General features: G+C 33.6%; 1 protein-coding gene and 1 long non-coding RNA gene across 2 annotated transcripts in view; both read right to left on the bottom strand.

Annotated features, from left to right (window-relative positions):
- Positions 1–558: 558 nt before the first annotated feature.
- Positions 559–27,325, bottom strand: part of GBE1 (1,4-alpha-glucan branching enzyme 1) — a 264,715-nt gene continuing 237,948 nt past the window's right edge. The window contains exons 15-16 of the mRNA XM_069475045.1: positions 9,894–10,011; positions 559–2,193 (exon numbers count right to left, since the gene is read on the bottom strand). Coding sequence (XP_069331146.1) covers positions 2,137–2,193; positions 9,894–10,011 — 175 coding nt within the window. The 3' untranslated portion in view covers positions 559–2,136. The remainder of the gene's footprint in view (positions 2,194–9,893; positions 10,012–27,325) is intronic.
- LOC138387879 (uncharacterized) lies at positions 10,018–21,858 on the bottom strand. The gene is made up of 3 exons (XR_011234002.1): positions 21,417–21,858; positions 20,464–20,545; positions 10,018–10,076 (listed from the first exon to the last, which is right to left on the bottom strand). It is a non-coding gene; the product is annotated as an uncharacterized lncRNA (long non-coding RNA).

The raw sequence follows: 27,325 nt of genomic DNA on the forward strand, positions 1-27,325 counted from the left end.
AAGTGGGTACTTGACAAGGGCAATCAACTTACATTACATTGTTAAATTTTAACTTTATTTTTTTTTTTTTTTGTTGAGACAGAGTCTCACTTTGTTGCCCAGGCTAGAGTGAGTGCCGTGGCGTCAGCTTAGCTCACAGCAACCTCAAACTCCTGGGCTTAAGCGATCCTACTGCCTCAGCCTCCCGAGTAGCTGAGACTACAGGCATGCGCCACTATGCCCGGCTAATTTTTTTCTATATAGATTTTTAGGTGTCCATATAATGTCTTTCTATTTTTAGTAGAGACGGGGTCTCGCTCAGGCTGGTCTCGAACTCCTGACCTTGAGCAATCCACCCGCCTCGGCCTCCCAGAGTGCTAGGATTACAGGCGTGAGCCACCGCGCCCGGCCTAAATTTTAACTTTAGATTTTAAAATCTAAAGAACATATTAGCAAAGTCAATCAATATAATCAAAATATAGCATATAATTACTCTGATCTTTTTAACTTTGCCATAGAGGTCAAAATGCAAAGTAAATAGGTTCTAGGTACTAAGTAATTTCTTGTAATTTTATAAAAGTTACAAAATTAAGGAATTATAAACTACAACATGAAACATCATGATTGCATGTCACGCTGGCATCAATAACAGGTACAGATCATGGCAGTGCTATGATAGTAATAACATCTGTGTAATGGGAAAACCATCGCAGACGGCCTTCAGTAATGTTTCCCAGCATGCATCATCATCAGCTGGCATTGCTGATTCTTTCAGGAACTCAAACTACTATTCTACTACTTAGAAGTTAAAGTAAATAACACATTTCAGACCTAGATATTCGAGGATTTACTCAAAAAAGTTTAAAGTTGATGGTTAATATGCGGTATGGTTTTAGCTATAAAAGTAAGTCTCTGTTGCTTATCTATTCCATGACTGAATTTTTAATGAAAAACTGCCAAGTACTCTTAATTAATCATGAATAATCAGGCTAAAACCAAAAATCAAGTAGTCAGTATTAATGTAAAGGGAAAAATTAGATCTTTAAAAAAAGTGACAGATACCTTATCTCCCTTAAGTGCATCATAATTTCTCAGTTATGAGTGACTTACATATCAATGATTTTAGACCTCTGGCCTACTATTTAATTAAGTGAGGGGTAATTTCACAAAAGAGTATCCCACTGAGTTGAGATAGTTAATTCAGCTTCTAAAAGTGCTCAAGTTTACAGCTGATGTCTAGCTCAGGTATCTGAATTGGTTAGTATAATTTCAAGGTACAAATGGTATCTAAAGAAAGAAAAAATTGTTAATCTCTGTTCCTCCCAGTCCATCATGCACATATGAATATATGTGGGGAACATAGCAGAGTTAAGATAAGGCATGCTAATATTCATTCCAAATCAATCTCTATAATAGTACAGCAAATAAACATTAGCAAAGGCAATTTTGCAATTTTTTTTTATTGATTGAAATGAAAGACATTTTCTGAAATGCTACAATTACCATTTTAGGCCTTCAGAAAGACTGAGATCTCAGCATCTACCAAAATACTAAGTGAACATGAAATCACAAGATAAAACTTATGCAAAATGACGCACAGATAAGTTCATAGGCAACGGCTTTTATATTACTTTTGATATAATTCTTAATTTTATATTGTTAGTACATTTTTATTACAGTATTTTAAAACAAAATTTGGAAAAAAAAGAAAGAAACAATCTTGATTCCTCATAATTTAGACCAAGAGATATTAGAACAAATAAGGCCACCAAATATCCATCTTAAAAAAAATACCGTATACATTCAACAGAAATAATCGTACATGACAAATGATTCAAATTTGAACTTAAAAGGATGAAATAATTGTCCAGGAAAGTAAAATGTTTTTAAGACACTATATATAACACTTTATTTGAGAATCCTAGCTGCTAAGATGTCTTGAAAATATGGTCTAGGATTTCTAAAATTTTAAACATACCCCTCCATCAACTTCTTAAAGTTTGACATATTTGCATATACCAACATTGAATTTCAGACATCTGACGTTTTGGCTAGACAACTGTATTTTGAAAAGCTTACACATTATAAGCTGTGTGACAATGAGAACCAGAAAACAAAACACACATCTGCATCTAGTGGAGCTGAAATCAGGTCTCTTCAGTTCGGCAGATCCACATTCTGAAGGATGAGGGCCACTCGGCTTGGAATGTACACCTAAGTCAACACAATTATGTCAGTGCGATCGAAAAAAAATAGCAAACGTGCCGTCATTATGTCCATGAGACGTGGGCATGATGCAGTCTCACATTTGCCTGAAGTTACAGTTACCTTTACAATTCTATGGGCTCTGACAAGGCTCAATTCCACAGTTCCCCAGAGTTCTGGTAGCAACATAAGACTATTGTAAAGCAATCACCACTAGAGGGCTCCATACTATTTACAAAACCCAAAGTTCCTCGGACATTAGGCACTATCTATCGGGTGGTGAGGGAAGGCTGCTCTACGGTTCACAATGTTACTCTACTTGGATGAAGTAAGGTAATATACATAGCATTGCTTTGTCTCAAGATACTTTTACTTATAATTCTTTTTTTTTTCTTCTTTTCATTTTAAGAACAACAACTGAAATGTAATATAAGGGGTTCTAAGTGTATTTTATAGGCCCTTCCCCAATTTAAACCAATGAAAAAGATTGCCTTTTTTTGCACTTAAAATAGAAAATACATTCTTTCCATGCCCTGCCAGGATGACTCAGCTTCCTCTTGCCTGAATCTATCATCTCTGCTCAGCTCCATCACCTGCATCTCCACCCAGGAGGCTTCAGCCACGGGAGTCTTGCAGTTCCTTGAACATGTCAGATTCTTCCCTCCTTCTGGATCTTTGCTTAAGATATGGCTTCTCCTCTAAACACTCTTTGCTTTGCTGTTCCTTATCTCTTGGATCTTGAAAAAACGTAGCTTTATAGAGAGGCTTTCCCTGACAACCCTAGATATAGGTTGTCCACTTTATTTTCAACCATAGCAGCCTTTTTGTTACTTTCTGAATACTTAACACAATTTGTGATTTTTTTTTTCCAAGTTTACTACCTATCCTCCCCACTAGATTATGAGCTTTATGAGGGCAGATGTCATATCTTTTTATTTCTAACTTTTTGTAGGTGCCATTGGAAAAAGCAGGTATCGATGATGACTGAACAAAAGAATAAACAAGGGACAAAGGAATAATAGTGGATCAACATGTGCATATTTAACAAGACATTCTCCTCTAACATAATTACATTTGAAAATTTTTGTAAGATTGAGAAGGAATTTGAATGGCTTGATGCTTATTTATGTGCTATTTCATACATAACACGTTTAACTATTCACAAACAGCAAAAATAGGTTTTTGTCATCACAGTGACAATCTCTCTCCATTTCTTACTTTGCTAATATTTTACTATTTTCAGTCACTTTATCTTTAAGTGAAAGCTTGCCTGATGATTAAAAAAAAAAGGCTTTATAGTTTAGAACCAGAATGAAAGATACAAAGCAAACATAGCTTTAGGAAACAAAAAAATGAAAATAAAATAATAGAATAGTTGATTTTCTTTGTATGTCCAATGCATCTCAGCTCTGCAAATGAACATGATGTTTTCCCTTAAGGTTTCTGCAATAAAAAACTCTTACTACTCTTAAAAAAAAAAATCAGACACACCAATACAGTTAATTAGTTTTGAACATCAAAGTTTAAAGTTTGCAGTTTTAAAATGGTAGCATTTAAAGAAATTTATATTCTGGATATAATGGGTAGAGAACAGTTTTTCTAATCTTCAGTTAAAAGTAATAGTAATTTAGGAAATGATAATCATCTGAGAAAAATTTCACAAACACTAACAGTCACTGTGTAGCTCAATGTCTCATGGTTTGATTTGCAATCCAGTATTTCCAAAAAGATAAATTTTTTATTCTTGCAGTCACTAAATGTGGAAACCATGTATTTCAACACCAAAATCTGTTTCCCTATAATTTATACAGTGTATTTAATGTCTTATAACTTTTAAAACACATCAGAATTTAATGCAGTCTCTTCTATGCAATGTTTTCTCTTTGACTATGATAGGTAAAATGTTACGAGATTGGCTCAACAAAAGGAAGCTGGAGGTATCTATGATAACATAGGACTATTACCAAGGCTCCAGTCCAAAGGATGGTGAGTTTTCATAATGAAGCTACAGACAAAAGGAATATAGACCAAAGCAAAGGAGGAGAAATGAAAGAAACCAACAATGGGATTCAACCCGTTCCCTCCCCAAGTCTTATCAAAATAGGCACGAATCAAGACAGTGACCTCCTCTTCCAAAGGAGTTTCCCATGTACTTATTAAGGAGTCTAATCTATGGATATAGTTTTGGGTATCACAGTAACTGGATATGACTTATCAGTGGGACAGTAGGTAATATCTGCCATGAGCAATCTAAAGACTAACCTAAATTTCTCAGTAGCACCAGGAACTAGATAAAAGAATTTCAGTTCCCTCAACATTGAAAATGTTTCTCTGATACAACATCATCCTATAATGCAGGTAAAAAAGACAGATAATTTCAAGCTCCTGAGAAAGTTGCAATAAAACACATTAGTCAAGCCAAGAACAAATGATGATAGGCCTCTCAGTGTGTGGTATAGTGACATATCGGGACAAGTCCAGTCAGCATCGTATTTGGATCCTATGTACTTGTGGTATCTACTCTGTTTGATTAATAACCTCACCATTATTTCATTAACGAAATAAAATAATAACTATATACTGATAAGCTGGGAACAGTCTTACTCTCTTTGATCTTTTGGTATTTTATCTAGCCTAAATTTAAGAGTTATTCAAAAAAAAAGGATGCCATAAGAAGTTCAAGGTTTGCAATATATGCATTGAGTTTCCTATTTTGGCATTTAATGGTTAAAAAACTCTCTAAGAACTCTCATTAAATGATGCTGGTCTTTTTATGTGAGAAGCTTTATAATGACAATTACAGTCACACATAGAGACCTCTTAATACTATCTGCTCAAAACCTTCAGTTGATAATTGTATAATATCATTAACAGGAATACTGTATAATTATATTTTTTTGATGCAGTGTTAATTACCAGAATGTGTTTATGTTGCTTTAGAGCCCTTGTGGTATAGGCAACATGAAAGAATTTCCCCAAGCAATTTTTCTTAACTATGGCTATTTATGGAATTTTGAGTTTTCTTCTTTATTAGGGCTATGAGTATGTAAATCAATTTTCTTAGTAGTTAGGAAACGACTACCAATTATACTCAAGGACTTAAGATAATCAGAGCTAACCCTTATGATGAGACAATTACAGATATGAACATTTTGGGGTTCCTAAAATTTAGTGCTAAGTATTGGCTCTTAATTCTTATTTTATCATTTTAATTCAAAAAATAGTTTTGATTCATATAGCAAGAGAAAAGAAACATGAATGTAATTTACGTAGATTTAAACATAAATATTTAAGTATATATAAATATAAACAATTTATATTTAAGTACACGTATATAGAAACTATTTATTATGCATGTTACAGATAATACACATGCTGGTAAACCTATCTGCTATGCTAATTTATTGGCCTTTAAGCCCTAAACATTTCATAGCTAAAATCACATTAAGAACATATGAGACAATATAATACATGGCCATGAGTTTCATTTTTTCTGGCTTTATTCATTGTCAACTCTTCAGAAGAAATCAGAATAGCACAGTATAATCCAATTCATTTATTAAGAGAGTCAAATCATGCTAATCTACCCAGTTATTTTGATTACTTTAATGACGTGATTACTACACTAACCATTAGTATGCCTAAAAAATAACTGATCACACAATGATCTATTCTATCATCCAGACAAAATGTTTTCCTTTAGGATTATAATTGAGTTGCAAATATTAATTACCTAATTTTTGAAAACAAGGTGTCAAACATTTGAAAAAAAAATTTTAATATAAAAATGGTTTAATATTATAAGGCTAATTTTTAAAATTTTCTTAGAAATTGTTAAGTTTAGAAATAGCACATGCAGATATAATCTCAGGAGGATGAAGACATCATACAATGAAAAAGGCATCAGATTCTTTAATAGTCTTTTACACACTTTTTCATAAAAAATTTATAAACTACTTTGAAAAATAAAAAGTGACAAAATAATTTTAGTCTTCACATACATGCTTTAGTTTATAGAATATTGTCTAAGAAAAATAAATTATATTCTCTTATTATTTTGTATTAGGGTTAGGAAAAAAGAGATGCTAATAAGTATTGCTATACCAGAATGTATATTATCTAATTTAGAAACATTAGAAAAAGTAAACTTTAAGAATTGAGATTTTTCTGGTCTGAAAAACTAAACATATTTCATAATTTTGGATAGAGCAAAAGATATTTTTTAACTGTTAAGTTGTATTTTTAATACTTACAACTGAGGGAAAATAAAATATGATATATCTATGCCACATCCTATATTTAAACCGTCTACATTTGAACTCCAAAATTTAGAGTGGGAGTAAATGGATATACTTTTTATTGATAAGGGGGTTAACTAATAAAGCAATGAATTCTAAACCAATTGCTTTCTTCTCATTTTCATTGGTGAGACAGCTTCAGTTACCGTAAGGAAATCTAACATATTTAAGGCTGAATAATCTCTGTTCTCCCATTTATGTCATGGGATTTGAATTTATGAACCAGAGAAGAGGAAGCTCCCTGCCTCCAGTGCACTGATTAACACATAAGTTAGCATATAAATTCCTATATCGGGAACCAAAATATAGAGAAACGATTACGCTAAAATGGAGTTTCCAATAACCGCCAGTAAAGCAGACCAGAGAAGTTCTGCCGTATTGCTTTTCGGCATTTGCCAGATACTCTGACCTTAGCAAATACGTGGTACACATGCAGTTATCCCTGGCTTCACACTTGCAACTGGCGGAGCACACAGACACAACGCTAGAGCGGTACCTGCTGATGCAGCATGTACGGCTATTTTAAGATTCCTTCGAGCTCCGTTTGTTGCTATCTTTGAAAACAGACTTGACACTTATTCAGCAGATCCTTTGGATTATTGAGCTTGCAAATTAAGCTTTAGCAAATGCTGTGTACTAGCTATGATGGGCAGAAATTTCATGGAAGAGGGAAAAGTTCTATCTTGTCCTCCCTTACCCCCCTGTATTCTAGGAGTATGGAAGGCAAGAGTGATTTCGCTGGGAGTGTTATGAGAACCACCACACTTACATGGTCACGTTCAAGCAAACTGACTGGATCCCAGCGCATAGGAATCGGTTTAATAAGGAGTTACAATTATAGTGAGATTTTCTTATAATAGGTACATTTATTAATGTGACTTTTTCTCTGGCTCTTTGCAGAGTAACTGGCAAAAAGGATTTTTTTTTTTTTTAATTTTCTATATTTTACTGGTTTGCTTGGCCTCCCTTATTCTGACATTAAAACCCGTGTTCATTTCAACTGGAGCCTAAAGACTTATTTAAATGAGATTTCCTGAAGCAGCTGCGGTCATTGAAAACAAGATGTTGCTGCTGGGAAGACAGGGCTAATACGTATCTTCCTGACCGGGCTGGATTGGAATTCTATTACAGGCGGTGGTTAAGCACTTTTCTATTTCTCATGTCCTTGCAGTACTGTATTCCTCTATGTATTAATATTATTGAGACTCATGAGATATTCTTCATTCTATCTGCTAATTTAGAATTGCATGTTCCATATTTGCAAGAGCAATTTAATTAGTGCTTGAAAAGTAATCTCCTGACTGCTGCTGCCACTGGTTAGTTGACTTGTTCTAATTATGACAGAATACCTTTGCTCTTAGAAAATTGAAAGGATGACAAGATATTTTCTGCCCAATCCCAAAGATTGTGAGCCGTCATCTAACATTATAATTTCCCCAAAGTTGGGAAAAGGTATTCTTGTGTGTTCTCAAAGCACTTAGCATCTTGACATGTTTAAAATACTAAATAATTATTGACTAGCCTTGACAATAATAACTTTCAAATATGTGTGCAATAACATTTTGTGGTTTCCACAAAGCTTGGCAATAGGGATGAATGAATTTATGCTTCCTAAAGAATCTATTGCTGTAGGGAAGATACTATTATTAGTCCCCATCTTACAGATGAGGGAAACTGAGGTACAAAGAAGTTAAATTACTCAAGTTTTCATTGCTAGTAAACAGCAAACTCGAGGCTTGATCTCAGGCCCTCTGCCATGACATTTTGTGATCTTTTCATACCAACAGCCCTCTCTCTGTAACAGAACCCTGTTGGGATACACAAACATTAAGGAAAGTTGACTATGTAAGAATTTTGCTGTATAAATTTTTCAAACCCCTTTAAATCTAGTTCAATTGGTTAAAGTTCAGTTTTATTATAATCAGTTGCTGCTTCTCCATCATTCCTCTTTGTGAGCTGAATCATCTTTCCTAACCCCTTAGGGGTCTCTAACTCTTTCAGTTATTTCAGAACTTTAATGCAATTTTCTTATTCACTTCTGAAACTATTCTTATCAATCTAATTTTACGTCAAAAATGAATGTTCTGACAGACTATAGCAATAATTCGTTGAAGAAAGAATCTGATAGCACCTTTGATCCCTCTTATAATAAAAATAAATATGCATCAATCAATCTCCATATATATATATAGAGAGAGAGAGAGAGAGAGAAAGCTGTATCAATCTCATCATTAGCACATACCCATATGCACTCACATACATTTAGAGTAACACCTAAGTCTCCCATGGCCATTGCACTTCACAGACTACAATCCAACAACTCAAATTTTGTAATCCCTGCTCTATTTATTTATTTTATGCCACGGTTTTTGGCATATCAGTCCTGTATATAATATGGTAACTGACAAAGTCAAGTGCTGGCACCACTCTAAGAAGTGGGAAAATAGTAGAAAAATGGTAGATCCAAGGGTACCATAGAGATTCTCATGCCTGACTTACACCTACACTTTTGAAAAGTGAGACAATTTATTGAAATCGTAGCTTTAACATTTACGGTAAAGCCATACATTTGTTAGATGTGTCTTGGTGTCAGATATGTGAAACATATCTTAATCCAATAACTCCCATGGTGGAAAAAAATGCAGGTTTGAGACAAAGAGATAGATAGGGAGAGGGACCAGTCAGGAAGAGGAAAAAGAAAGGATAATATAGTGTAGATGTGGCCTTGAGCCTAGCATATGGCCAAAAGTTAAATGAAAAATTCCTCCGAATCTACAGAGTTGCTAAATTCTACATCTTTAAAAAGATTTAAATCTAGTAGTTTAAAGCAACAACCTATTATTTGTGTCAACACCACAATGCAAAAATTAGCTATATAATGCCTTCCTCAATAATATGAGAAAACCAGAGAATTTTATAACTAGAATGAATTCAATCTTCAATTTACTACATGAAAGACAAAAAGATATATTTTTCATTGATTCCATTAGCGTGTTTAAAATTAAACTTCATTAGATAGTCACTAATGTAGAAATCTGCTCAATGTAAAATATTACAGAGAAGGTAAGAACAGAAGGGAAGTGAATTGTTGCGTAAAGAATAGAAATGTTCATAATTGGAAGAAAAATAAAAACTATCTTCCTCTCATTTTTGGAAAAATAGTTTTTAATCCTATTAATATTCGAATTCTTCCAATTGTCCCCTAAATATCCTTCACTATTAGTTTTTCCAAAACCCAATTTAGTCCAGCACCACGCATTACATTTACAGCATAGTTCCCTTTCCCTACCACTCTCCGCTCTTTTTTCATGTTGCTTATTTGAAGAGTTGTTTCTTTGAACGAAAACATAACTATAAAAATAAAGAATTGAGTTAAAATAGAATACAAAATATCTGAAGAACCTTACTTACCAAAAGAGAATGGGGACGCCCATTGTGTTCAAAAGCCTCAGAAAAGAAATCAGTGTTGTGGTCCAGTCTCTGGTGCCCTCCATATTCTGCTGCATCTGAGTCCAGCACAATTTTGAATGTATAGGTCGGTCTTAAGGAATTCACAACACTTCAGCAGTTGAATGAGACATTGTAAAATATTTTCTGAGAGAGCAATTTAAAAGTGAGCATTCTGAACAGTGATAAATCAGGATTTGTGCTATGTATTCATTTCTTCTCTAATATTTCAGAGATTCTCATATTTGAAAGGGGCTTTATAGGTTATCTACTCCACACACCTATTAGATTCCTGTTATCCCTCTATCACACCTCATCAAGTGATCATCCAGCCTGGGACTGAATATATCTATGAACAGAGAATCTACTTTTCTCTTAAAGCAACCCATTTTACTTGTTAGAAATTCTTTTCCATACTGAATAGAAATTTGACTCCTTGGGACTATTTCTATCTGGAAAAGTCATAAAGAATAAGTTCAATACATAGTGACCTTTCAAATATATAATATCTATGCTCTCTCCATGTGTCCTCTGAATATATTACTAAACATATATGGTCAGCCTTCCATATCCATGGGTTCCGCATCTGTGGATTCAAACTACCTTGAATTGAAAATATTAAAAAAAAAAAATGGATGGTTGCAATTGTAGATACAGACAGAATATATGATTTTTCACTGTGAGTTATTAGGCATGTTAACATTACTGTATTTACAACAAAATAAAAAAAACTGTATTTGCTCAAATTTATGATGTTCAAAATATCTAGAAATGGTACTTGATAAAAAAATCTACAATTAAATATACAACCGCACTTAGAAATTTTAAGTTTCCTCTAGGCTAAGAAGGGATACAAATAGGTTTAAGTGCTTTTTTGTTTTCCTCCTTTACCTAGCAAAAAAATCTTTAATCACAGAAATGTTAGTATATTTTCATTACAGCAAAAATTATCACATTAATAGTTCATGTGAGTAATAAACAATGATCCACCATTTTTATCCCTTGAAAACCTGTGTCTGAGTCAAGGATGCAGATGGATATGCCACAGGAACTTTTGCTGATAGTGGTGGCTCCATCTTAGTCAATCTAGGTCAGCCTGCTCTGATTCAAACTGAAACTGATAATCAGAATATCAGTGTATTGAGAGAGAAAGAAAGATTGAGATTCAAATGATGACTACTAGGCATAGTCACAGACTAAAGTCACTCAATGATTTGTGCCTACCAATATATTTAATGTAGAAACATGGATAATGAAAACAAATAATTGGAGACATAACAATAAATGAACATTGTGGAATTAAAAAGAACTATTAAACGTTTAGCTTTTGTTCTTCATTCCAGTTCAGTAAACACTTAGGCAAATCTTAAACAAAAACAAAATCAGTACAGTTTAGAGAGTAATGTCTTGGAATACTTTTTAAAACTAATGATTTAAAGTATCAATTAATAAATTACTGGTTAACAACATAGATTTTTGGTAGTAGTGGCTAAAGAAGGCAAGCATATCATTGAAAACAGTGGTTCTCAACCTATGGGTTAAGAACCATTGACTGGTAGTCATTATTATATAAGGTTCTCTCTGAGTGAGTAGTTATGTTATTATAAGGGACTGGGTATCTATATGTACATTGCACATTGTCTGAAGACTAATGTTAAACACATGTATTTTTTTTCTTTTTAAAAAAACTTTTAAATTAACACAGTAATAATTATGCCTATTTTAGGGGTACATAATGTTATTGTGATACATGTAACATATAGTGAACAGATCAGGGCAATCAGCATATCCATCATCTCAAACATTTATTATTTGTGTTCGGAACATTCAGTATCTTCCTTCTAGCTATCTGAAACTATATAACACTGTTAACTATAGTCATCTTACAATGGTATAGAACATTAGAACTTATTCCTCCTATCTAGCTGCAATTTTGTGTCCTTTAACAAATCTCTCTCTACCCCTCCTTTCCCTTCCCAGCCTCTAGTGTCCTCTGTTCTATTTTTTACTTCTATGAGATCAACTACTTTTCTTTTTAGCTTCCACATATAAGTGAGAACATACAGTGTTGAACTTTCTATTCCTGGTGTATTTCACTGAATATAATGTCCTCTAGTTCCAGCCATGTTGCCACAAATGACAAGATATTATTTCTTGTCATGGCTGAGTAGTATTCCATTGTGTATACATATCACATTTTCTTTATCCACTCATCTATTGTTAGATTTCTAGGTTGATTCCATATTTTGCCTATTGTGAATAATGCTGTAATAAACACGGGGGTATAGATGTCTCTTTGATATACTGATTTCCTTCCCTTTGGATAAATGCATAATAGTAGGATTGCTGGATATTATGGTATTCCTATGTGTAGTTTTTTGAGGAATGTCCATAATTTTCTCCATAGTGGCTGTACTAGTTTACATTCCCACCAACAGTGTATAACAGTTCTCTTTTTTACACATCCTTGCTAGCATTTGCTATTTTTTTGTCTTTGATAATAGCCACCCTGAGGTGAGATAATACCTCATTGTGGTTTTGATTTGCATTTCCATGATGATTAGTGATGTTGAGTATCATTTCATGAATTTGTTGGCTATTTGTGTCTTCTTTTAAGAAATGTCTATTCAGATCATTTGCCCATTTGTAAGTCAGATTTTTTTTTTTTTTTTTTTTTTTTTGCTGTTGAGATGTTTGAGTTCCTTGAACATTTTGGATATTAATCCTCTGTTGGATGAATAGGTTGCTAATATTTTCTCCCCTTCCATAGGTTGTCTTTTCATTTTGTTGATTGTTTCCTTTGCTGTGTGATCCTTCTGCCTTAGCCTACCAAGTAGCTGTGATTACGGATGCATGCCATTGTGCCTAGCCTGACATTATAATTCAAAGATTGTGCATGTTTTTGGTTATTAAAATGTAGACTCTTTTAAAAAGTAAAATTTAACAGTAAGTTTTTGCCTACATGTTTTCTCAAAGGATACTGAAAGAGTAATTGTTATATAAGGGTCCATTTCTTTTTGACATTGAAAGAAATCATCATATTGAAAATGGTTAGAATCTATTTACTTAATATATATAATTTGTAGCCATAAAGGGAAAGCTTATAAAAACCATAGAGCAAGTTTCAAAACATCAGTATATGCATGTTTTTCTGATCTATAATTTAAAGAAAAAAATACAGCTGTGTCCACTTTTGGGATTACCCAGCCTTGTATCTATGTTACCCAGGGAACACAATAACTTCCTTTAGACTCCAGAAATTTCAACAAGTTAAAACTTCTAGGTAAAAAGTAATGGTGGTGAAAGAGCTTTATAATTGTGAATTGCTACCACGTATTATTCAAGTATCATGAAACTCCATCTTTTGGGAATGCTGCTTAAAATTAGAATACAATTTGTTGTTTTTGCCAGGAAATTTTATTTATTTGTTTATTTATTTTTATTTCAATAGATTTAGGGGGCACAAGTGGTTTCTTGATACAAGGATGAATTATATAATGATGAAGTCAGGGATTTTAGTGTATCCATTATCCAAATAGTATAAATTTTTAAAGAGGTTATTTAAGCAACTGGTTTGTTTGTTTTGCATGTTTTCTCACTCCTTCTCTCTCATATGTACCTCCACACACAGATACACACAGATGCACATATATACACAACGTGGGACCCACATTGTGCCAAAATTCCTACATTATCCCTTTTCCACTAGAGAAGATATGGCTCTGAGCCAATTTATACTTATTTTAAACTACCTTTGTTATATGGCTTCCAATTACATACCACATAGAACAAATTTAGCAGGACACTTCAACAGGCTATCAATTGTCCATAGCTACCTCCCTACATCTACCAGAGTGCCTTCCCATAATAGGTTCCCAATAAATCTTTGAAACTGATATTCAGGATGACAAGCCTGAATCACTAAGAGAGGTTAGATTACATATATTATTTATTATTTTTTTATGTTAGAGGAAAGTAGAATAAATTATCTTTACTCCCCTATTCATTTACTAAGTACATACAATGTACAAGGCACTGTGCAAGATACAATAAACGACTAAGATATGGTCTTAGTTTACATGCAATTTACATCCTCTATGGGGAGATTAGGCATGCATATGAATGTCCACAAGTAGAGCGAAAGCAATATGCAATGAGAGGGAAAGTCAAGGAGAAAAGGTAGTATCGACAGTTTGTGTATAAAGAGTTTTGAAGGCTCTGATAGGCTAAGATTTATTTTGTTAGTTAAGTATGATAATGTTTAAAATTCTTGAGAAAAGATAAAGCAATCAAGAAAATTAACCTGGATGTTGCAGGCAGAATAGGAAGGACAGAGGAAAGAGTAAGTCAGGAAAACCAGTCAGGAGTCTAACAGCCTAAAGAGAGTTAAGTAGGGCTAAACTCTGATAGCGGTAATGGAGACACATAGATGGAGATTTTAGATGTACAAGTGACAGTACTCAAAATAAGAAAATTGATGCTTAATTTGGGGAAACAGAAGCGAAAGGAGAGAATAGTTGTGCCTAAAGACAGACAACTAGATAAGAACTGGGATGTATACACAAGTCCAATGTACATCTGATTACCCTATTCTCTATACATGGGCACCTATTTTATGTCAAGAATTAGGCAAAAGCATTTTCATATGCAGTTTCTTACTTAAATCTAAAGTTGATATTCCAAGCACAAAGAAGCCAGAATGAACATGATAAGAGAATAAAAATAGGAAAATCAGATAGAGTGATATCCATCTAAATTATTAATACAATTAAATTTAAAAGATTGCTATTCATAACAATCATTTTGGAGTTTGACTATTTGAGCTTTACTATATTTGTTGTAGTCCATTTCTTATTTATTCAATTCATTTGATCACTTTGTTAGCTAAGAGAAAATACTGGACCAAAAAATTACCTTGCTCAATATGAAAAAATACAGCAGGGAGAGAATGACAGAAATTTTTAACAGAGATCTTTTTTTAAAGGAGATCAAATAGTTCCCTATCAATTTGGATAGCATTTTAAAATATTATGATTTCTTATTTTAAATTCAAGAGCTTCCTAAGTATTTGATATATCTATCAACAGGTTGAAGTAGATAAGATGTTTTAAGCATTATTTTATAATCTATGTCCTTAAATTTGAACCAACGAAGAGCCAAGTTCTGAAGGAGGCCTGTACTAATAAGATTAAAGAACAGTGAAGGCATGAAGACTCTTAAATTCAATGGCTCTTCAAATACTTCAAAAGCTGCTGTGTTTGCTCAGCCACTTGATAAAGTGTCTGTTCAAAGTATAAGGATTTTGATATGAGAAGTACTATCATTTATATCATTCTGCACTAAACTCACTTCACTTCCACTGATGAAGCTAAAGAAATTTATTGTAAGGTACAACCTTTGAGGTTTCAAATTGAATGACAAAAAGAGGGGTTCTCCAGTGACTGGCTGACCATAATAAAAACAGCAAAGCTGGTAAGTTACTATGTACCTTCAAATCTAAGACATATCAATTTTAAGATGAATTATTTTATATATCTCTAATAAAGAGAAAAAATATCAGTACCGCACCAATCATTGTTAGACATATCCCAATTGAAGAACATGCTAAAATGTGGGAAAAAATTACATCTTAGAATATGAATTTAATATGTTATTTTTATATATAATTCTTTAATCAACCCATTAATATTATCATGACTACAATAACTTCTATGAGCTGAGCAATCCCCAGAGAGATAATTTACAGAAAAAGAAGAAAGCATTAAGTGTAAAACTCTAAGGAATATTCTAATTGAAGTAAATGTGAATAAATATCTCATAGAGTAAGAACGGTGGCTGGAAAGCAAGGAGAGTTTTAGGCTTTGAATAGTCTGAAGATAACTATCCAGCCAAGGCTTGCCACAATGTTCTAACATAATCCTTCCCTTTTTATGTTTCATGAATTGAATTTTATTTATTGCCAGCTACAATCCACAAAACCTAAGGTTATATCTGCATAGGATCTCAAATAGATCTGTCCCTTTATTTTATCAGCATAGTGAAATTATGCCTAGTTTATTGTCCTGAATCACAGAGAGGGCCATAAACAACAACTTTTAGTGGCCCTCTCTGGTCTCTTCCCAAATGCAGGAGTAGCAAAGACTTGTGATGTGTTGCTATATATTTTATGAATGTGTATGTCTGTTAGTGTGTGATAGGGGTGTGTGTGTGTGTGTGTGTGTGCATCTAATTTAGGCATTTCTGTCTTTACTTCTGTGATCCAGAACATAAATTAAACTTAGAAATTCAATACTGGAAATGAGAGTTATGATATTTTAATTATTTTTCAAAACCTTTTATGGCAATATGATATTTATGATTATGTTACTTTCGATGGAAAATATCCATTTAGTTTTCTCTCTCCTTGATTTCAGTTTAAAAAATCTTCCAATATTATATTTTAAAAATAAAATTTAAAAGGAGAATAATGTGAAAGTAGATAGAAAACTTATCATTCAATGTAGTCAAAGTAAATTTTAAAATATGATGAATGCTAAATGTAACTTCTCTTTAAGAAGACTATATATATATGTGTATATATTTTGGGGGGTGGGGGACAGAGTCTCTGTCGCCCATGCTAAAGTGCAGTGGTATCATCATTGCTCATTGCAACCTCAAACCCCAGGGCTTCTGCGATCCTCCTACCTTAGCCTCCTGAGTAGCTGGGACTATAGGGCCCACACCACCACGCCCAGCTAATTTTTCTATTTTTTGTAGAGACAGGGTCTCACTCTTGCTCAGGCTGGTCTTGAACTCCTGGCCTCAAGGGATCCTCCCACCTCGGCCTCCCAAAGTGCTAGGATTACAAGCATGAGTCACCACGCCTAGCCTAATATATATATATGTATTTTTACTCTTATTAGTTCATATTAAAATTCTGATGTCTTTCCAAAAAGCAACATCTTCATGCATGAGCTATATATGCATTCAAATGTGTGAGTTATAAAAGTTTAAATGACAACCACACATTTTAATTAAGTACAAAACAGACTATTATAGTCTAGGATGAGCTCATTTCATTAACAAAAGGTTTCTGATTTTGGACTACAAAATAAACTCCCATCCCTGCAAGTTTTCTTTCTTGGACAAAAATTTTTAGAAATTGCAAAATACAACTAGCAATATAACAAGCTCAAAGGATGAGGGGCTCAAATGTCATTATCTACCAGGTTAATTAATGGATTGCTATGCTTTTGGAAATGTATTTTCATGCAAATTATTAGTTTATTCTTAAGCATGCTTAATGACACACATCAGTAAATACCAAATCAAATGATAATACAAAATATGAGTACCACATACTTCTCTATGCAAATAGAAAAACTATTCAAAATAATTTACAGAATACTTCTGGCTAACCTACTTAGGAACTTTTCTTTAATCCTAGAAGATTATATAACTTAACTAAAACATGTCAGTGTTTCTCAGTTACTCAAGAAAGAAGAAAAATAGGAAAATGTACCCAGACTTCTACTCTAACCTCTCACTAAAACTGTTGTTCTTTGTCGGTGTCATTAAGGATTATCCAAGGAGCTTGTAAATTCAACTATCTGATGAAGCAATAGCAATTATTTAAAAATGTAATTCTAAATAACAGATTTTAATTCACCTTTTAACCTCTACTTCGTTATCAAAATGAGTTTAAACCACACAGACTCAACATTTTTTTTAAATATTGTGCTTTTGAACTCAAAGTAATTTTGACACAGACTATAAAGAAACACCTTCTACCAAACTTAGTATGAAGACTGCCTTCAATGGAGTCAAATGCAATATATCTAAATGGAAAGAAAACTTCAAAGTTGCTAAAAAATAAAGACAATAATAAGCAGTAAGGAATCATGATCTAAGCCATTTCATGCAGACAGACAGGATAAGAGATAGCATCCTAAAACACTAAAATATGGTGGGTGCCTTCAGGAGCTTTGGGGTACATAAATTGCATTCTAATCCCAATTCTGACAATTACCAACTATGTGCCTCTGGGCAAGTTACTTAACTTTCTTGAGTTTCAGTCTCTTGTTTGTAAACAGAGGCAATACAGCAGATGGCTGTTGTGGGGATTAACCAGAAGCAATCTACATTGAGTGCTTAACACAGTATCTAGAACCGGGAAAAATGCTCAAACTATTCTGTTAGCTTCTGTGGCTGTTATTATTGTAAGCCCCGACCCACTTAAACTACTGTCTCAAGAGAGAAAAAATGTAAAAGTGGATCTATTTATTCTTTAACTTATTTTTTATACTCAACTTAGCCTCTTCTTCCTTTATGATCATTATTTCTATTCCCCTCGCCCTTTGTCTTTATTCTCACTAGAATCTAACACTTTTACTGTTATTTTAGAATTTTAACATTAAAATTTAATCAGACAGTAGATAGAACTCTTTGAGGACTAGATACTGTTTTTAATTTTAAGGTTTTTTTCTTTTTGTTTTTAAACTTCTGAGAATATTGAGAGTCTTTTTGGTGAAGCCTATCCTGACTACCCTAACTGAAAACTAAATACCTCCCCACACTCTATTGCACTTGTCCTGATTTTTCACCATAGCATTATCAAATTTTAATATACTATATATTTAATTGTTATATTTTTATGTCTCTTTATTAAAATAAAATATGTATAAAGGATTTCTATTTTTGATTTCTCTGCCATCTAGGACCTAGATTACTACCTGGCATATTTGTTGAGTTTATTGTCTTTTCATTATTTTCCTATTACAGTTTTCTACTTGAGTTTTGATTTTTAATCAGGACATGTTTTTGCTTAACTTTAAAAAATAACTTAATACTACTTTGGGTCATAAAAGGCCAACCTTGATTTTCTTCCCTTGTTTTTATAGTGTTAACATTTTGAATCTTTCCAAATATAACTTTGAACACATTACCATTTCATTATCTATGAAGTTTAACTTAGACATTTTAAAAGATATTCTATCTTTCATAAATAAATAGATTTATAATATAATATTTGTAAAAGAAAAAATTTCCTTCATTTTGGATAACTCACTATATTTAAATGAATACATGTTGGTTTGAAGCGATTAATTCTCAAGTTATTAATTCTGATTGATATGTCATAAAGATAGACATTTTATATAACTCTTTGTTGATATGGAAAATGATTACAAGTTCATTAAAGTCAGCATATACTCAAAGACCTTCATTATCAACTTGACTGGTTAGCTTTCGCTACACAATGACTAAACTTAAGCACAAAACATCAAATAGCTTGTCAAAATCATATATCTAATAATTTGGCAGGGCCAGGATATGTACTTAGTTATAATATTTTCTACTGCTCTACTACCATCTTCCAGATAAAGACTGCAAAGTATATAAACATTAATTTACTTAAAAATTGGAGAGCTGATTATTTTAGCTGTGGTAGTAGAAACATCCTTTCTCTTTATTTGAAGTCATAACTTATTTGGAGTAACATATATTAATAGTTAATGTATACTCCTCTTTCTCTTTTAACTTTTAAGACCAAATAGAAAATCATATCAGTATAGGTCTCGGTGCTTTAGAAAGCCAAATGAGCAGAGGCTGTTTCCCATGAAAAATTAAAAAGTAAAACTTGCAGGTGTGTGTATGTGTGTGTGCACACACACACAGGTGCAACATCACTGCAGTCATGCCTGAGCAATTCTGGGAACACAGCCCAAACTATATCAGATTGATTATTGTGAGGAAAAAGATTCAAATTAAACATTTCCCCATACGCATTTTAAAAATGAGCAAAAGAGCTTTGAACACACACATGCATGCACACGCACACACTTGTGATTGCTAACAAATATATTTTCCAGGGGTATAATAAATTTAATGTAGCAGTTTTCAACTGCCTTTAAGACAACCATACTGCTTTAATCTTCCTAAGTAGAAGTGATAAAGAATACTACAAGGAAATACTGAAGCTGATAAGTTATTTCTGCTCTCTATTGGTTTCCATTTGCACGGAATAAGATATTCCCTTTTTGCCTACAAAAAAATAAAGTTAGTTTCTTATAGATAGCATATAGTTGGCCTTTTTTTAAAATCCATTCAGCCATTCTATAACAACACTGATGAACCAAGAGGACATTATGCTAAGTGAAATAAGCCAACATACAGACAAATACTGCATGATCTCATATGTGGAATCTAAACAAGTTGAACTCATAGAAACATAAAGTAGAATGATGATTGCCATGGGCTGGGGGATGGGAAAAATAGAAGCATTTTAGTCAAAGGGCACAAACTTTCATTTGTAAAATTAATAAGTCCTGGAGATGTAATGTACAACATGGTGACTATACTTAATAATAACGTATGGTATACTTGAAACTTTCTCACCCCACAAAAAAACTGGTAATGTGAGGTGATAGATATGTCAATTAGCTTGATTGTAGTAACCTTTTCACAATGCATATGTATATCAAAACATCACATTGTACACATTAAGTATACATAATATACACAAACTTCAATAACGCTGGAAAAGTTTTCTACTTACACTGATTCGTGCTTTTGAATGTCCGAAATTAGGATAGTATAAGTGCAAAAAAACAACATTTAGTCAGAGGCACCATTAACTTCTACAAATATAAATAGAGAAAAAATTATAATTATAATTAGTGAGACACACTTCACGTATTTAATGGCATTTCTACAGGGGCAGCTAAAAGATGAATTATCTTGTGCCCAAATGTAAAACTGCACTGAACTTAGAGAAACTAGATTTAAATCACATTTACTCACTTACTAGGAATATGACCTTGTGGAAGTTATAAATCTTTCTGATCCTCATTTGTAGATTGAGGGTAAAAATACTTGCCTGGCCAACATCACTGAGATGATGTGAGGATCGAGTGGGTTAGTGTAAATAAAAGCACTCATACACTGTAAAGTGCTATGCAAATTTAACTTTTGGTACTAATTTTGAAGCCATCTCCTAAAACAAGATTAGAGATCTCCTAAACCAAGTAATTCTATTTAATTTGGATGGGCTATACCAGGTTTTGCTACAGTTCTTTGCTGTTTCAAAAATCTATGATTCCATGCTGCCCAGTTGCACACTGCTTGGTGAATAGGTCAAGGTAAGAGAGATGATTAGGGAACATCTTCATAGAGCTCACAGATGAAGCTATAAGGATGTGTTAATTTTTCAAGGGAAGAATGCAAGGAACAATAGTACATGATTGGATTTTTACCTGAAGGAAAATGATAACAAAGAAGGGTGCATAAGGAAAGGAAATCAAGACAGTGCTGCAGCACATGAAGGAAGGGGAATAACAAGAAAAGGTGGGGAAATAGTACAAGAGGGAGGAAGGGATTCAGCAGGGAGCAGAAGACTTTTAATTCCAGTACTGTGAAAAGACTGAAAGGAATCACTGTGTGGTGGTGAAATGGGAACTAGGACATGAAAAAAGAAGCTGGACAAGAAATGCAAAGAGGATTGGTACCTACTTCTCTGGTCCTTTCATTTCCTTCCATTTATTTTCAAATTTCTAGTGCATTTTTGGAATAATGATGATGACAGTAATGATGACGACAGCAGCTAACACTTGCTGATCCCATAATATGCGGGCAACACTGTTGCTCAGCTTTCCACTCACATTAACTCATTTAATTCCGATAACAATTCTCGGAGTAGGTGTTGAGATGAAGTAGAGTATGGGTAGGAATGAAGAAACCAAGAAATAAAGAGGTTACTTACATAACACAAACAAATGGTAGAGATGGAACTTGAACCCTGAGATGGTCTTATTCGAAAGCTCCTGGTCCTAATGACTATCCTAGCCACAGGAGCAAATTTCTCTACGTTTACAAATATTAAAACAAAATACTTATTACATCTGAAGGCCGCACAAATTACACGAGCCCTTGGAAGATAAAAATGTTAGGGTAAGAGAACAAACTGAAGAAAATAATGTTTCAGAATTAGGAAAAAATGCTATCACCACAGAAAATTGTTTTTCTTTTGTTTTCCTTAGGTGGACAACAAAGATGAATATTGGTAGGGAAGTCTGTAAAGTGAACATTGGCTCTCTCCTTAAATAATAAGGAACTCATGAGAGAAAAAAAAATCATGGTAATGTTTACAATTTATGGACAAATAAGATAATTTTCTGTTTTAATTAATATTTCTGCAATAAAACACTTGTCTGCCAATATAAGGTAGCTAATATGATTACACTTCATTAAGTTACATGGTAATTAAATAATTTTATTTGATAATGTCTAACCAACACTTTTCTCATTCAACAGCTGATGCCACACAACTACGAAAGAAAATCCACAATTAATTTCACAAATTAATTCTTATTTATAAGAATTAATTAGAGATTTTCCCATCACTAGGCCAAGAAAAAACACATTAATAGAATTATAGATGTTCTTACACATGATTTCAACTGAAGCCACTGCTTCTAGAACACATTGTTCATGGGTCTAATTTTTCCTCTTTTCGTGGGAGAAATAGAAACTCTTTTTGGTTGTAACATCTATACATGCTTAGGAGCCCTTAAATTATAGTGAGCCAGTAATTACTCATGCCTTAATTTTAGAAAACATTTTTTGGTACGCCGGTCACATTTTCACATATAAAACACTGACCACTCAATTTGATTTTGTGAGATTCTGAGTTAGAACAGCTTACCCCAAAATGTCAGAAATGGAAATAATATTTCACTTATAGAAGATTTAAACAGCTTTGTGGGAGGCAGGAGATACTCACTGAAAAAGGCTAATTTTTACTGATATCGAGAGGGAAAAAGTAATTTAGCATCGATATTAGAAATTGAGTTTAGTATAGAATGCTATGTAAAAAACACTGGCGTCAGATATAAAGGTGACAAATAAAATTTAGGTTTTTTTTTAATAGAAAAGAACCATCTATTTTGGATGCATTAAGTAAAGGACTACATTGAAAAGAAAGGTTAGATGTGATATGTTTCAGGATAATGTTATCACTGTGTAGGCATACCTTTTTTTATCGTGCTTTACTTTATTGCACTTTGCAGATATTGTGGTTTTTTAACAAATTGAATGCTTGTGGCAACCCTGCATCAAGCAAGTCTACTGGCGCCATTTTCCCGGCAGCATGTGCTCACGTTGTGTCTCTGCGTCACATTTTGGTAGTTCTCACGCCACGTCAAACTTTTTCATTATTATTATATGTTAATATATTATTCTTCATTAATAATTATTACATTTTATGTTTTATTATTATTATACATGATGATCGGTCCTCAGTGATCTCTGTTGTTACTACTGTAATTGTTTTCGGGTGCCACAAACCACACCCATATAAGACGGCCAGCGTAACTGTTAAGTGTTACATGTATTGACTGCTCCACTGATCAGCTCTTTCCCCATCTCTCTCCCTATTCTTGGGTTTCCCTATTCCGTGAGACACAACGATATGGAAATTAGGCTAACGAATAACCCTACAATGGCCTCTAAGTAATTGGTTCAAATGAAAGGAAGAGTCACACATCTCTCACTTTAAGTCAAAAGCTAGAAATGATTAAGCTTAGTGAGGAAGGTATGTCAAAAGTTGAGATAGGATGAAAGCTAGGCCCTTTGGGTCAAATAGTTAGCCAATCTGTGAGTACAAAGGAAAAGTTCTTGAAGGAAATTAAAAGTGCTACTCCAGTGAACACATGAATAAGAAAGCAAACCAGCCCTATTGCTGATACAAAGAAGTGTTAGTGGTCTGGATAGATCAAACTAGCTACAATAGTCCCTTAAGATAAAACCTATTCCAGAGCAAGGCCCTAACTTTCTTCAATTCTATGAAGCCTGAGAGTGGTGAAGAAGCCCCATAAGAAAAATCTGAAGCCAGCAGAGTTTTGTTCATGAGGTTTAAGGAAAGATGCTATCTTCATAACATAAAGTGCAAGGTGAAGCAAGTGCTAATGGAGAAGCTGCAACAAATTATCCAGGAAAGTCCAGCTAAGATAATTGTTGCAGGTGGCTACATTAAATAACAGATTTTCAATGTAGGTGAAACAGCCTTCTATTAGAAGTGATCCCATCTACGACTTTCATAGCCAGAGAGGAGAAATCAATGCCTGGCTTCAAAGTTTCAAGGGACAGCTGACCCTCTTTTTAGGGGTTAATGCAGCGGGTGACTTTAAGTTGCAGTCAATGCTCATTTACCATTTGAAAATCCTGGGGACCTTAAGAATTATGCTAAATCTACTCTGTGTAAGCTCTACAAATGGAACAACAAAGGCTGGATGACAGCACAAGTGTTTACAGGATAGTTTACTGAATCTTTTAAGCCCACTCTTGAAACCTATTGCTCAGAAAAAAAATTCCTTCCAAAATATTACTGCTCAGAACTTGGCTTGTGCCTATCATCCCAGCTACTGGCAAGACTGAAGTGGGAGGATCCCTTGAGGACAGGAGTTCAAGACCAGCCTGGGCAACATAGCCCATAGACCTCCACCTCTAAAAAATATTTTTAAAAAATTAGCTAGGTGTGGTGGAGCACGCATGTAGGCATGTAGCCCCAGATATTCAGAAGGCAGAGGTACGAGGATCACTGGAATCCAGTTTGAGGGTGCAGTGAGCTATGATCACACTACTCCACTCCGGCCTGAGTGAGACAGAGAGACAGTCCATCTCAAAACAAACAAACAAACAAACAAACAAACAAACAAAAAACCCCAAAAAACCAAAACATATCAAAATATCACTGCTCCTTGACCATGCACCTGGTCACCCAAGAGCTGTGATGGAGATGTACAAGGAAGTTAATGTTGTTTTCATGCCTGTTAACGTACTTCCATTCTGCAGCCCACGCATCAAGCAGTAATTCTGACTTTCAATTCTTATTATTCAAGAAATTCATTTTGTAAGGCTACAGCTGCCATAGACAGTGATTCCTATGATGGATATTGGCAAAGTAAATTGAAAACCTTCTGGAAAAAAAAATCACCATTCTAGATGCCATTAAGAATATTTGCGATTCATGGGAGGAAGTCAAAATATCAATATAAACAAGAGTTTGGAAAAAGTTGATTCTAACCCTTGTGGATGACTTTGAGGAGTTTAAGACCTCAGTGGAGGAAGTAACTACAGATGTGGTAGAAATAGCAAGAGAACTAGAAGTGAAGCCTGAAGATGTCACTAAATCGCTGTAATCTCATGATAAAACTTTAATAGGTGAGGAGTTGCTTTTTATGGATGAGGAGAGAAAGTGGTTTCTTGAGGTAGAATATACTTCCTGGGGAAGATGCTGTAAACATTGTTGAAAAGGATAGAAAAAATGTAAAATATTACATGAGTTTAGATGATAAAGCAGCGGCAGGACTGGAGAGGACTGACTCGAGTTTTGAAAGATGTTCTACTGTGGCTCGAATGCTGTCAAACACCACTGCATGCCACAGAGAAATCTTTTGTGAAAGGAAAAGTCAATCGATGTGGCAAACTTCACTGTTATTTTAAGAAGTTGCCACAGCCACCCCAATATTCAGTAACCACCACTGTGATCAGTTAGGAGCCATCAACATTGAGGCAAGACCCTCCACTGGCCAAAAGATTAAGACTTGCAGAAGGTTCAGATGATCGTTAGTATTTTTAGCAATAAAATGTTTTTTAATTAAGGTAAACACATTGTTTTTTAGACATAATGCTATTGAACACTTAATAAACTACACTACAGTGTAAACATAACTTTTATATACCCTGGGAAACCAAAAAAATTGTGAATTGCCTTATCATAATATTCGCTTTATCGCAGTGGTCTAGAACTGAACCCACAATATCTCCAAAGTATGCCTGTAGATTGCCTTGTTTAATATTTGCAGTGTTGTTCTCCAGGAAAAGAAAAGGTTGCCTAAATTTGGTAATGAGTTTAAAGTGCTTGCAGAATGTGTGACATATAATAAGTTTGTATTAGATGGTAAGTCTCATTGTGAAGTCTGTTCAGCAAGTATTCTAACTGAAAGCAGATACTAGTATAACAATTTGAAACTCTACAAAATTATGGTGTATTTTGTTATATTACCTTATCAGTTTTTCTTTCCTACCATTTAATTAAGTGACTGCTTTAAGGCAGAAGGAAGTCATTATAGTAATCTTTGTGTTTTAATTATTTAATTTTAACTACTTCAGGGGTTCTTTCACCACTAGGTAGCTGTATCCTTCATTCATCCATCCATCCATCCATCTTTCTGTTAGTTCATCAATTCATCATCCATCCATCAAAAGTTTAGCTCTATGCTTCAAGTACCTAATGTATTCTAAGTAAAAATATAATTGGTTATATCTGGGTAATGCTCTGTCTTATTATTTATCTCACAGTCAATTAACATACAACAGTATTTTTTTTTTTACAAATTGGTGAGAATGATCACAAATTTCCCACCTCCCAACTCACCATTACTAGGTGAGTATGTATTGTTTTTAAAAGGTTACAATAACATTTCTGATTTATTTTCTTCCAGGAGGATAGGAAATAGAGGACAGAAATATTAACCAAACTATTGTTAGGTGACCTTCTGATGCCAGGAGACCACCATTGAACAACTGAGCTATGAGATAAAAAAAAAAGAAATGTTAAATATTTCACAGCACTGTGATGGCTATACAAAATGAAACAACCTTCCTTCCCCCGCCCCCAGAAAACAACTAAAAACATTTGTGTGCAGTAAAAGCTTGCTCATTATTCATTATTGCCTATAATCTTATGAATATATATTAAGCCAATCTAAAAGTGTTACAGCAGTTGCAATATTTTAATCATGCAAATATTTTTCTTACTTTGTGATTCATCTTAAATTCCTAGATAAAAATTGGAGCTAAATCATAGGCTTTTTATTACCAGGGGAGGGGAGGGTACTCATCTGTCATCATCATTAAATCATAGGGATTGTTAGGCAGTGCTTAACAATGAGCAATGACCAAAAGTACCTCTATGTTTAAAAGTATTATTGTCATCTTGAAACTAAAGAAGGCTGACCAAAGCAATGAGTGAGTATACATCCATTTTGAAGCTACAGAAACAAAAGGAGAACCTATGTTAAATATAAAATTATTAGTAGAATTATCTGTCTCTGCTCACATGAAGAATATCATCAATAAATTGCAGCATAAGGTAAAAGCACACACATGCACATATGCAAAAAGAAACATGCCTGCATTTGTTCAAAGTCACTGTGTAGATCGTTTATGAGAAACTTTTGTATTTGCTTTTTTACCATAAACACTTATAATCTGGAAAACTAGAAAGTTGAGATGCTGTACTTCTTTAGTTCAGAAATTAACCTTTACAAATATAATCTAGATAGAAGATGGAATTTAGGTAATCCTAAATTAAGTCCTTTGTTTTTATTTGTTTCATAAAGCATAGATTATAATAAATA

This window comes from Eulemur rufifrons, chromosome 7 (genome assembly GCF_041146395.1).
Source record: "Eulemur rufifrons isolate Redbay chromosome 7, OSU_ERuf_1, whole genome shotgun sequence".
NCBI classification, from domain to species: domain Eukaryota; kingdom Metazoa; phylum Chordata; class Mammalia; order Primates; family Lemuridae; genus Eulemur; species Eulemur rufifrons.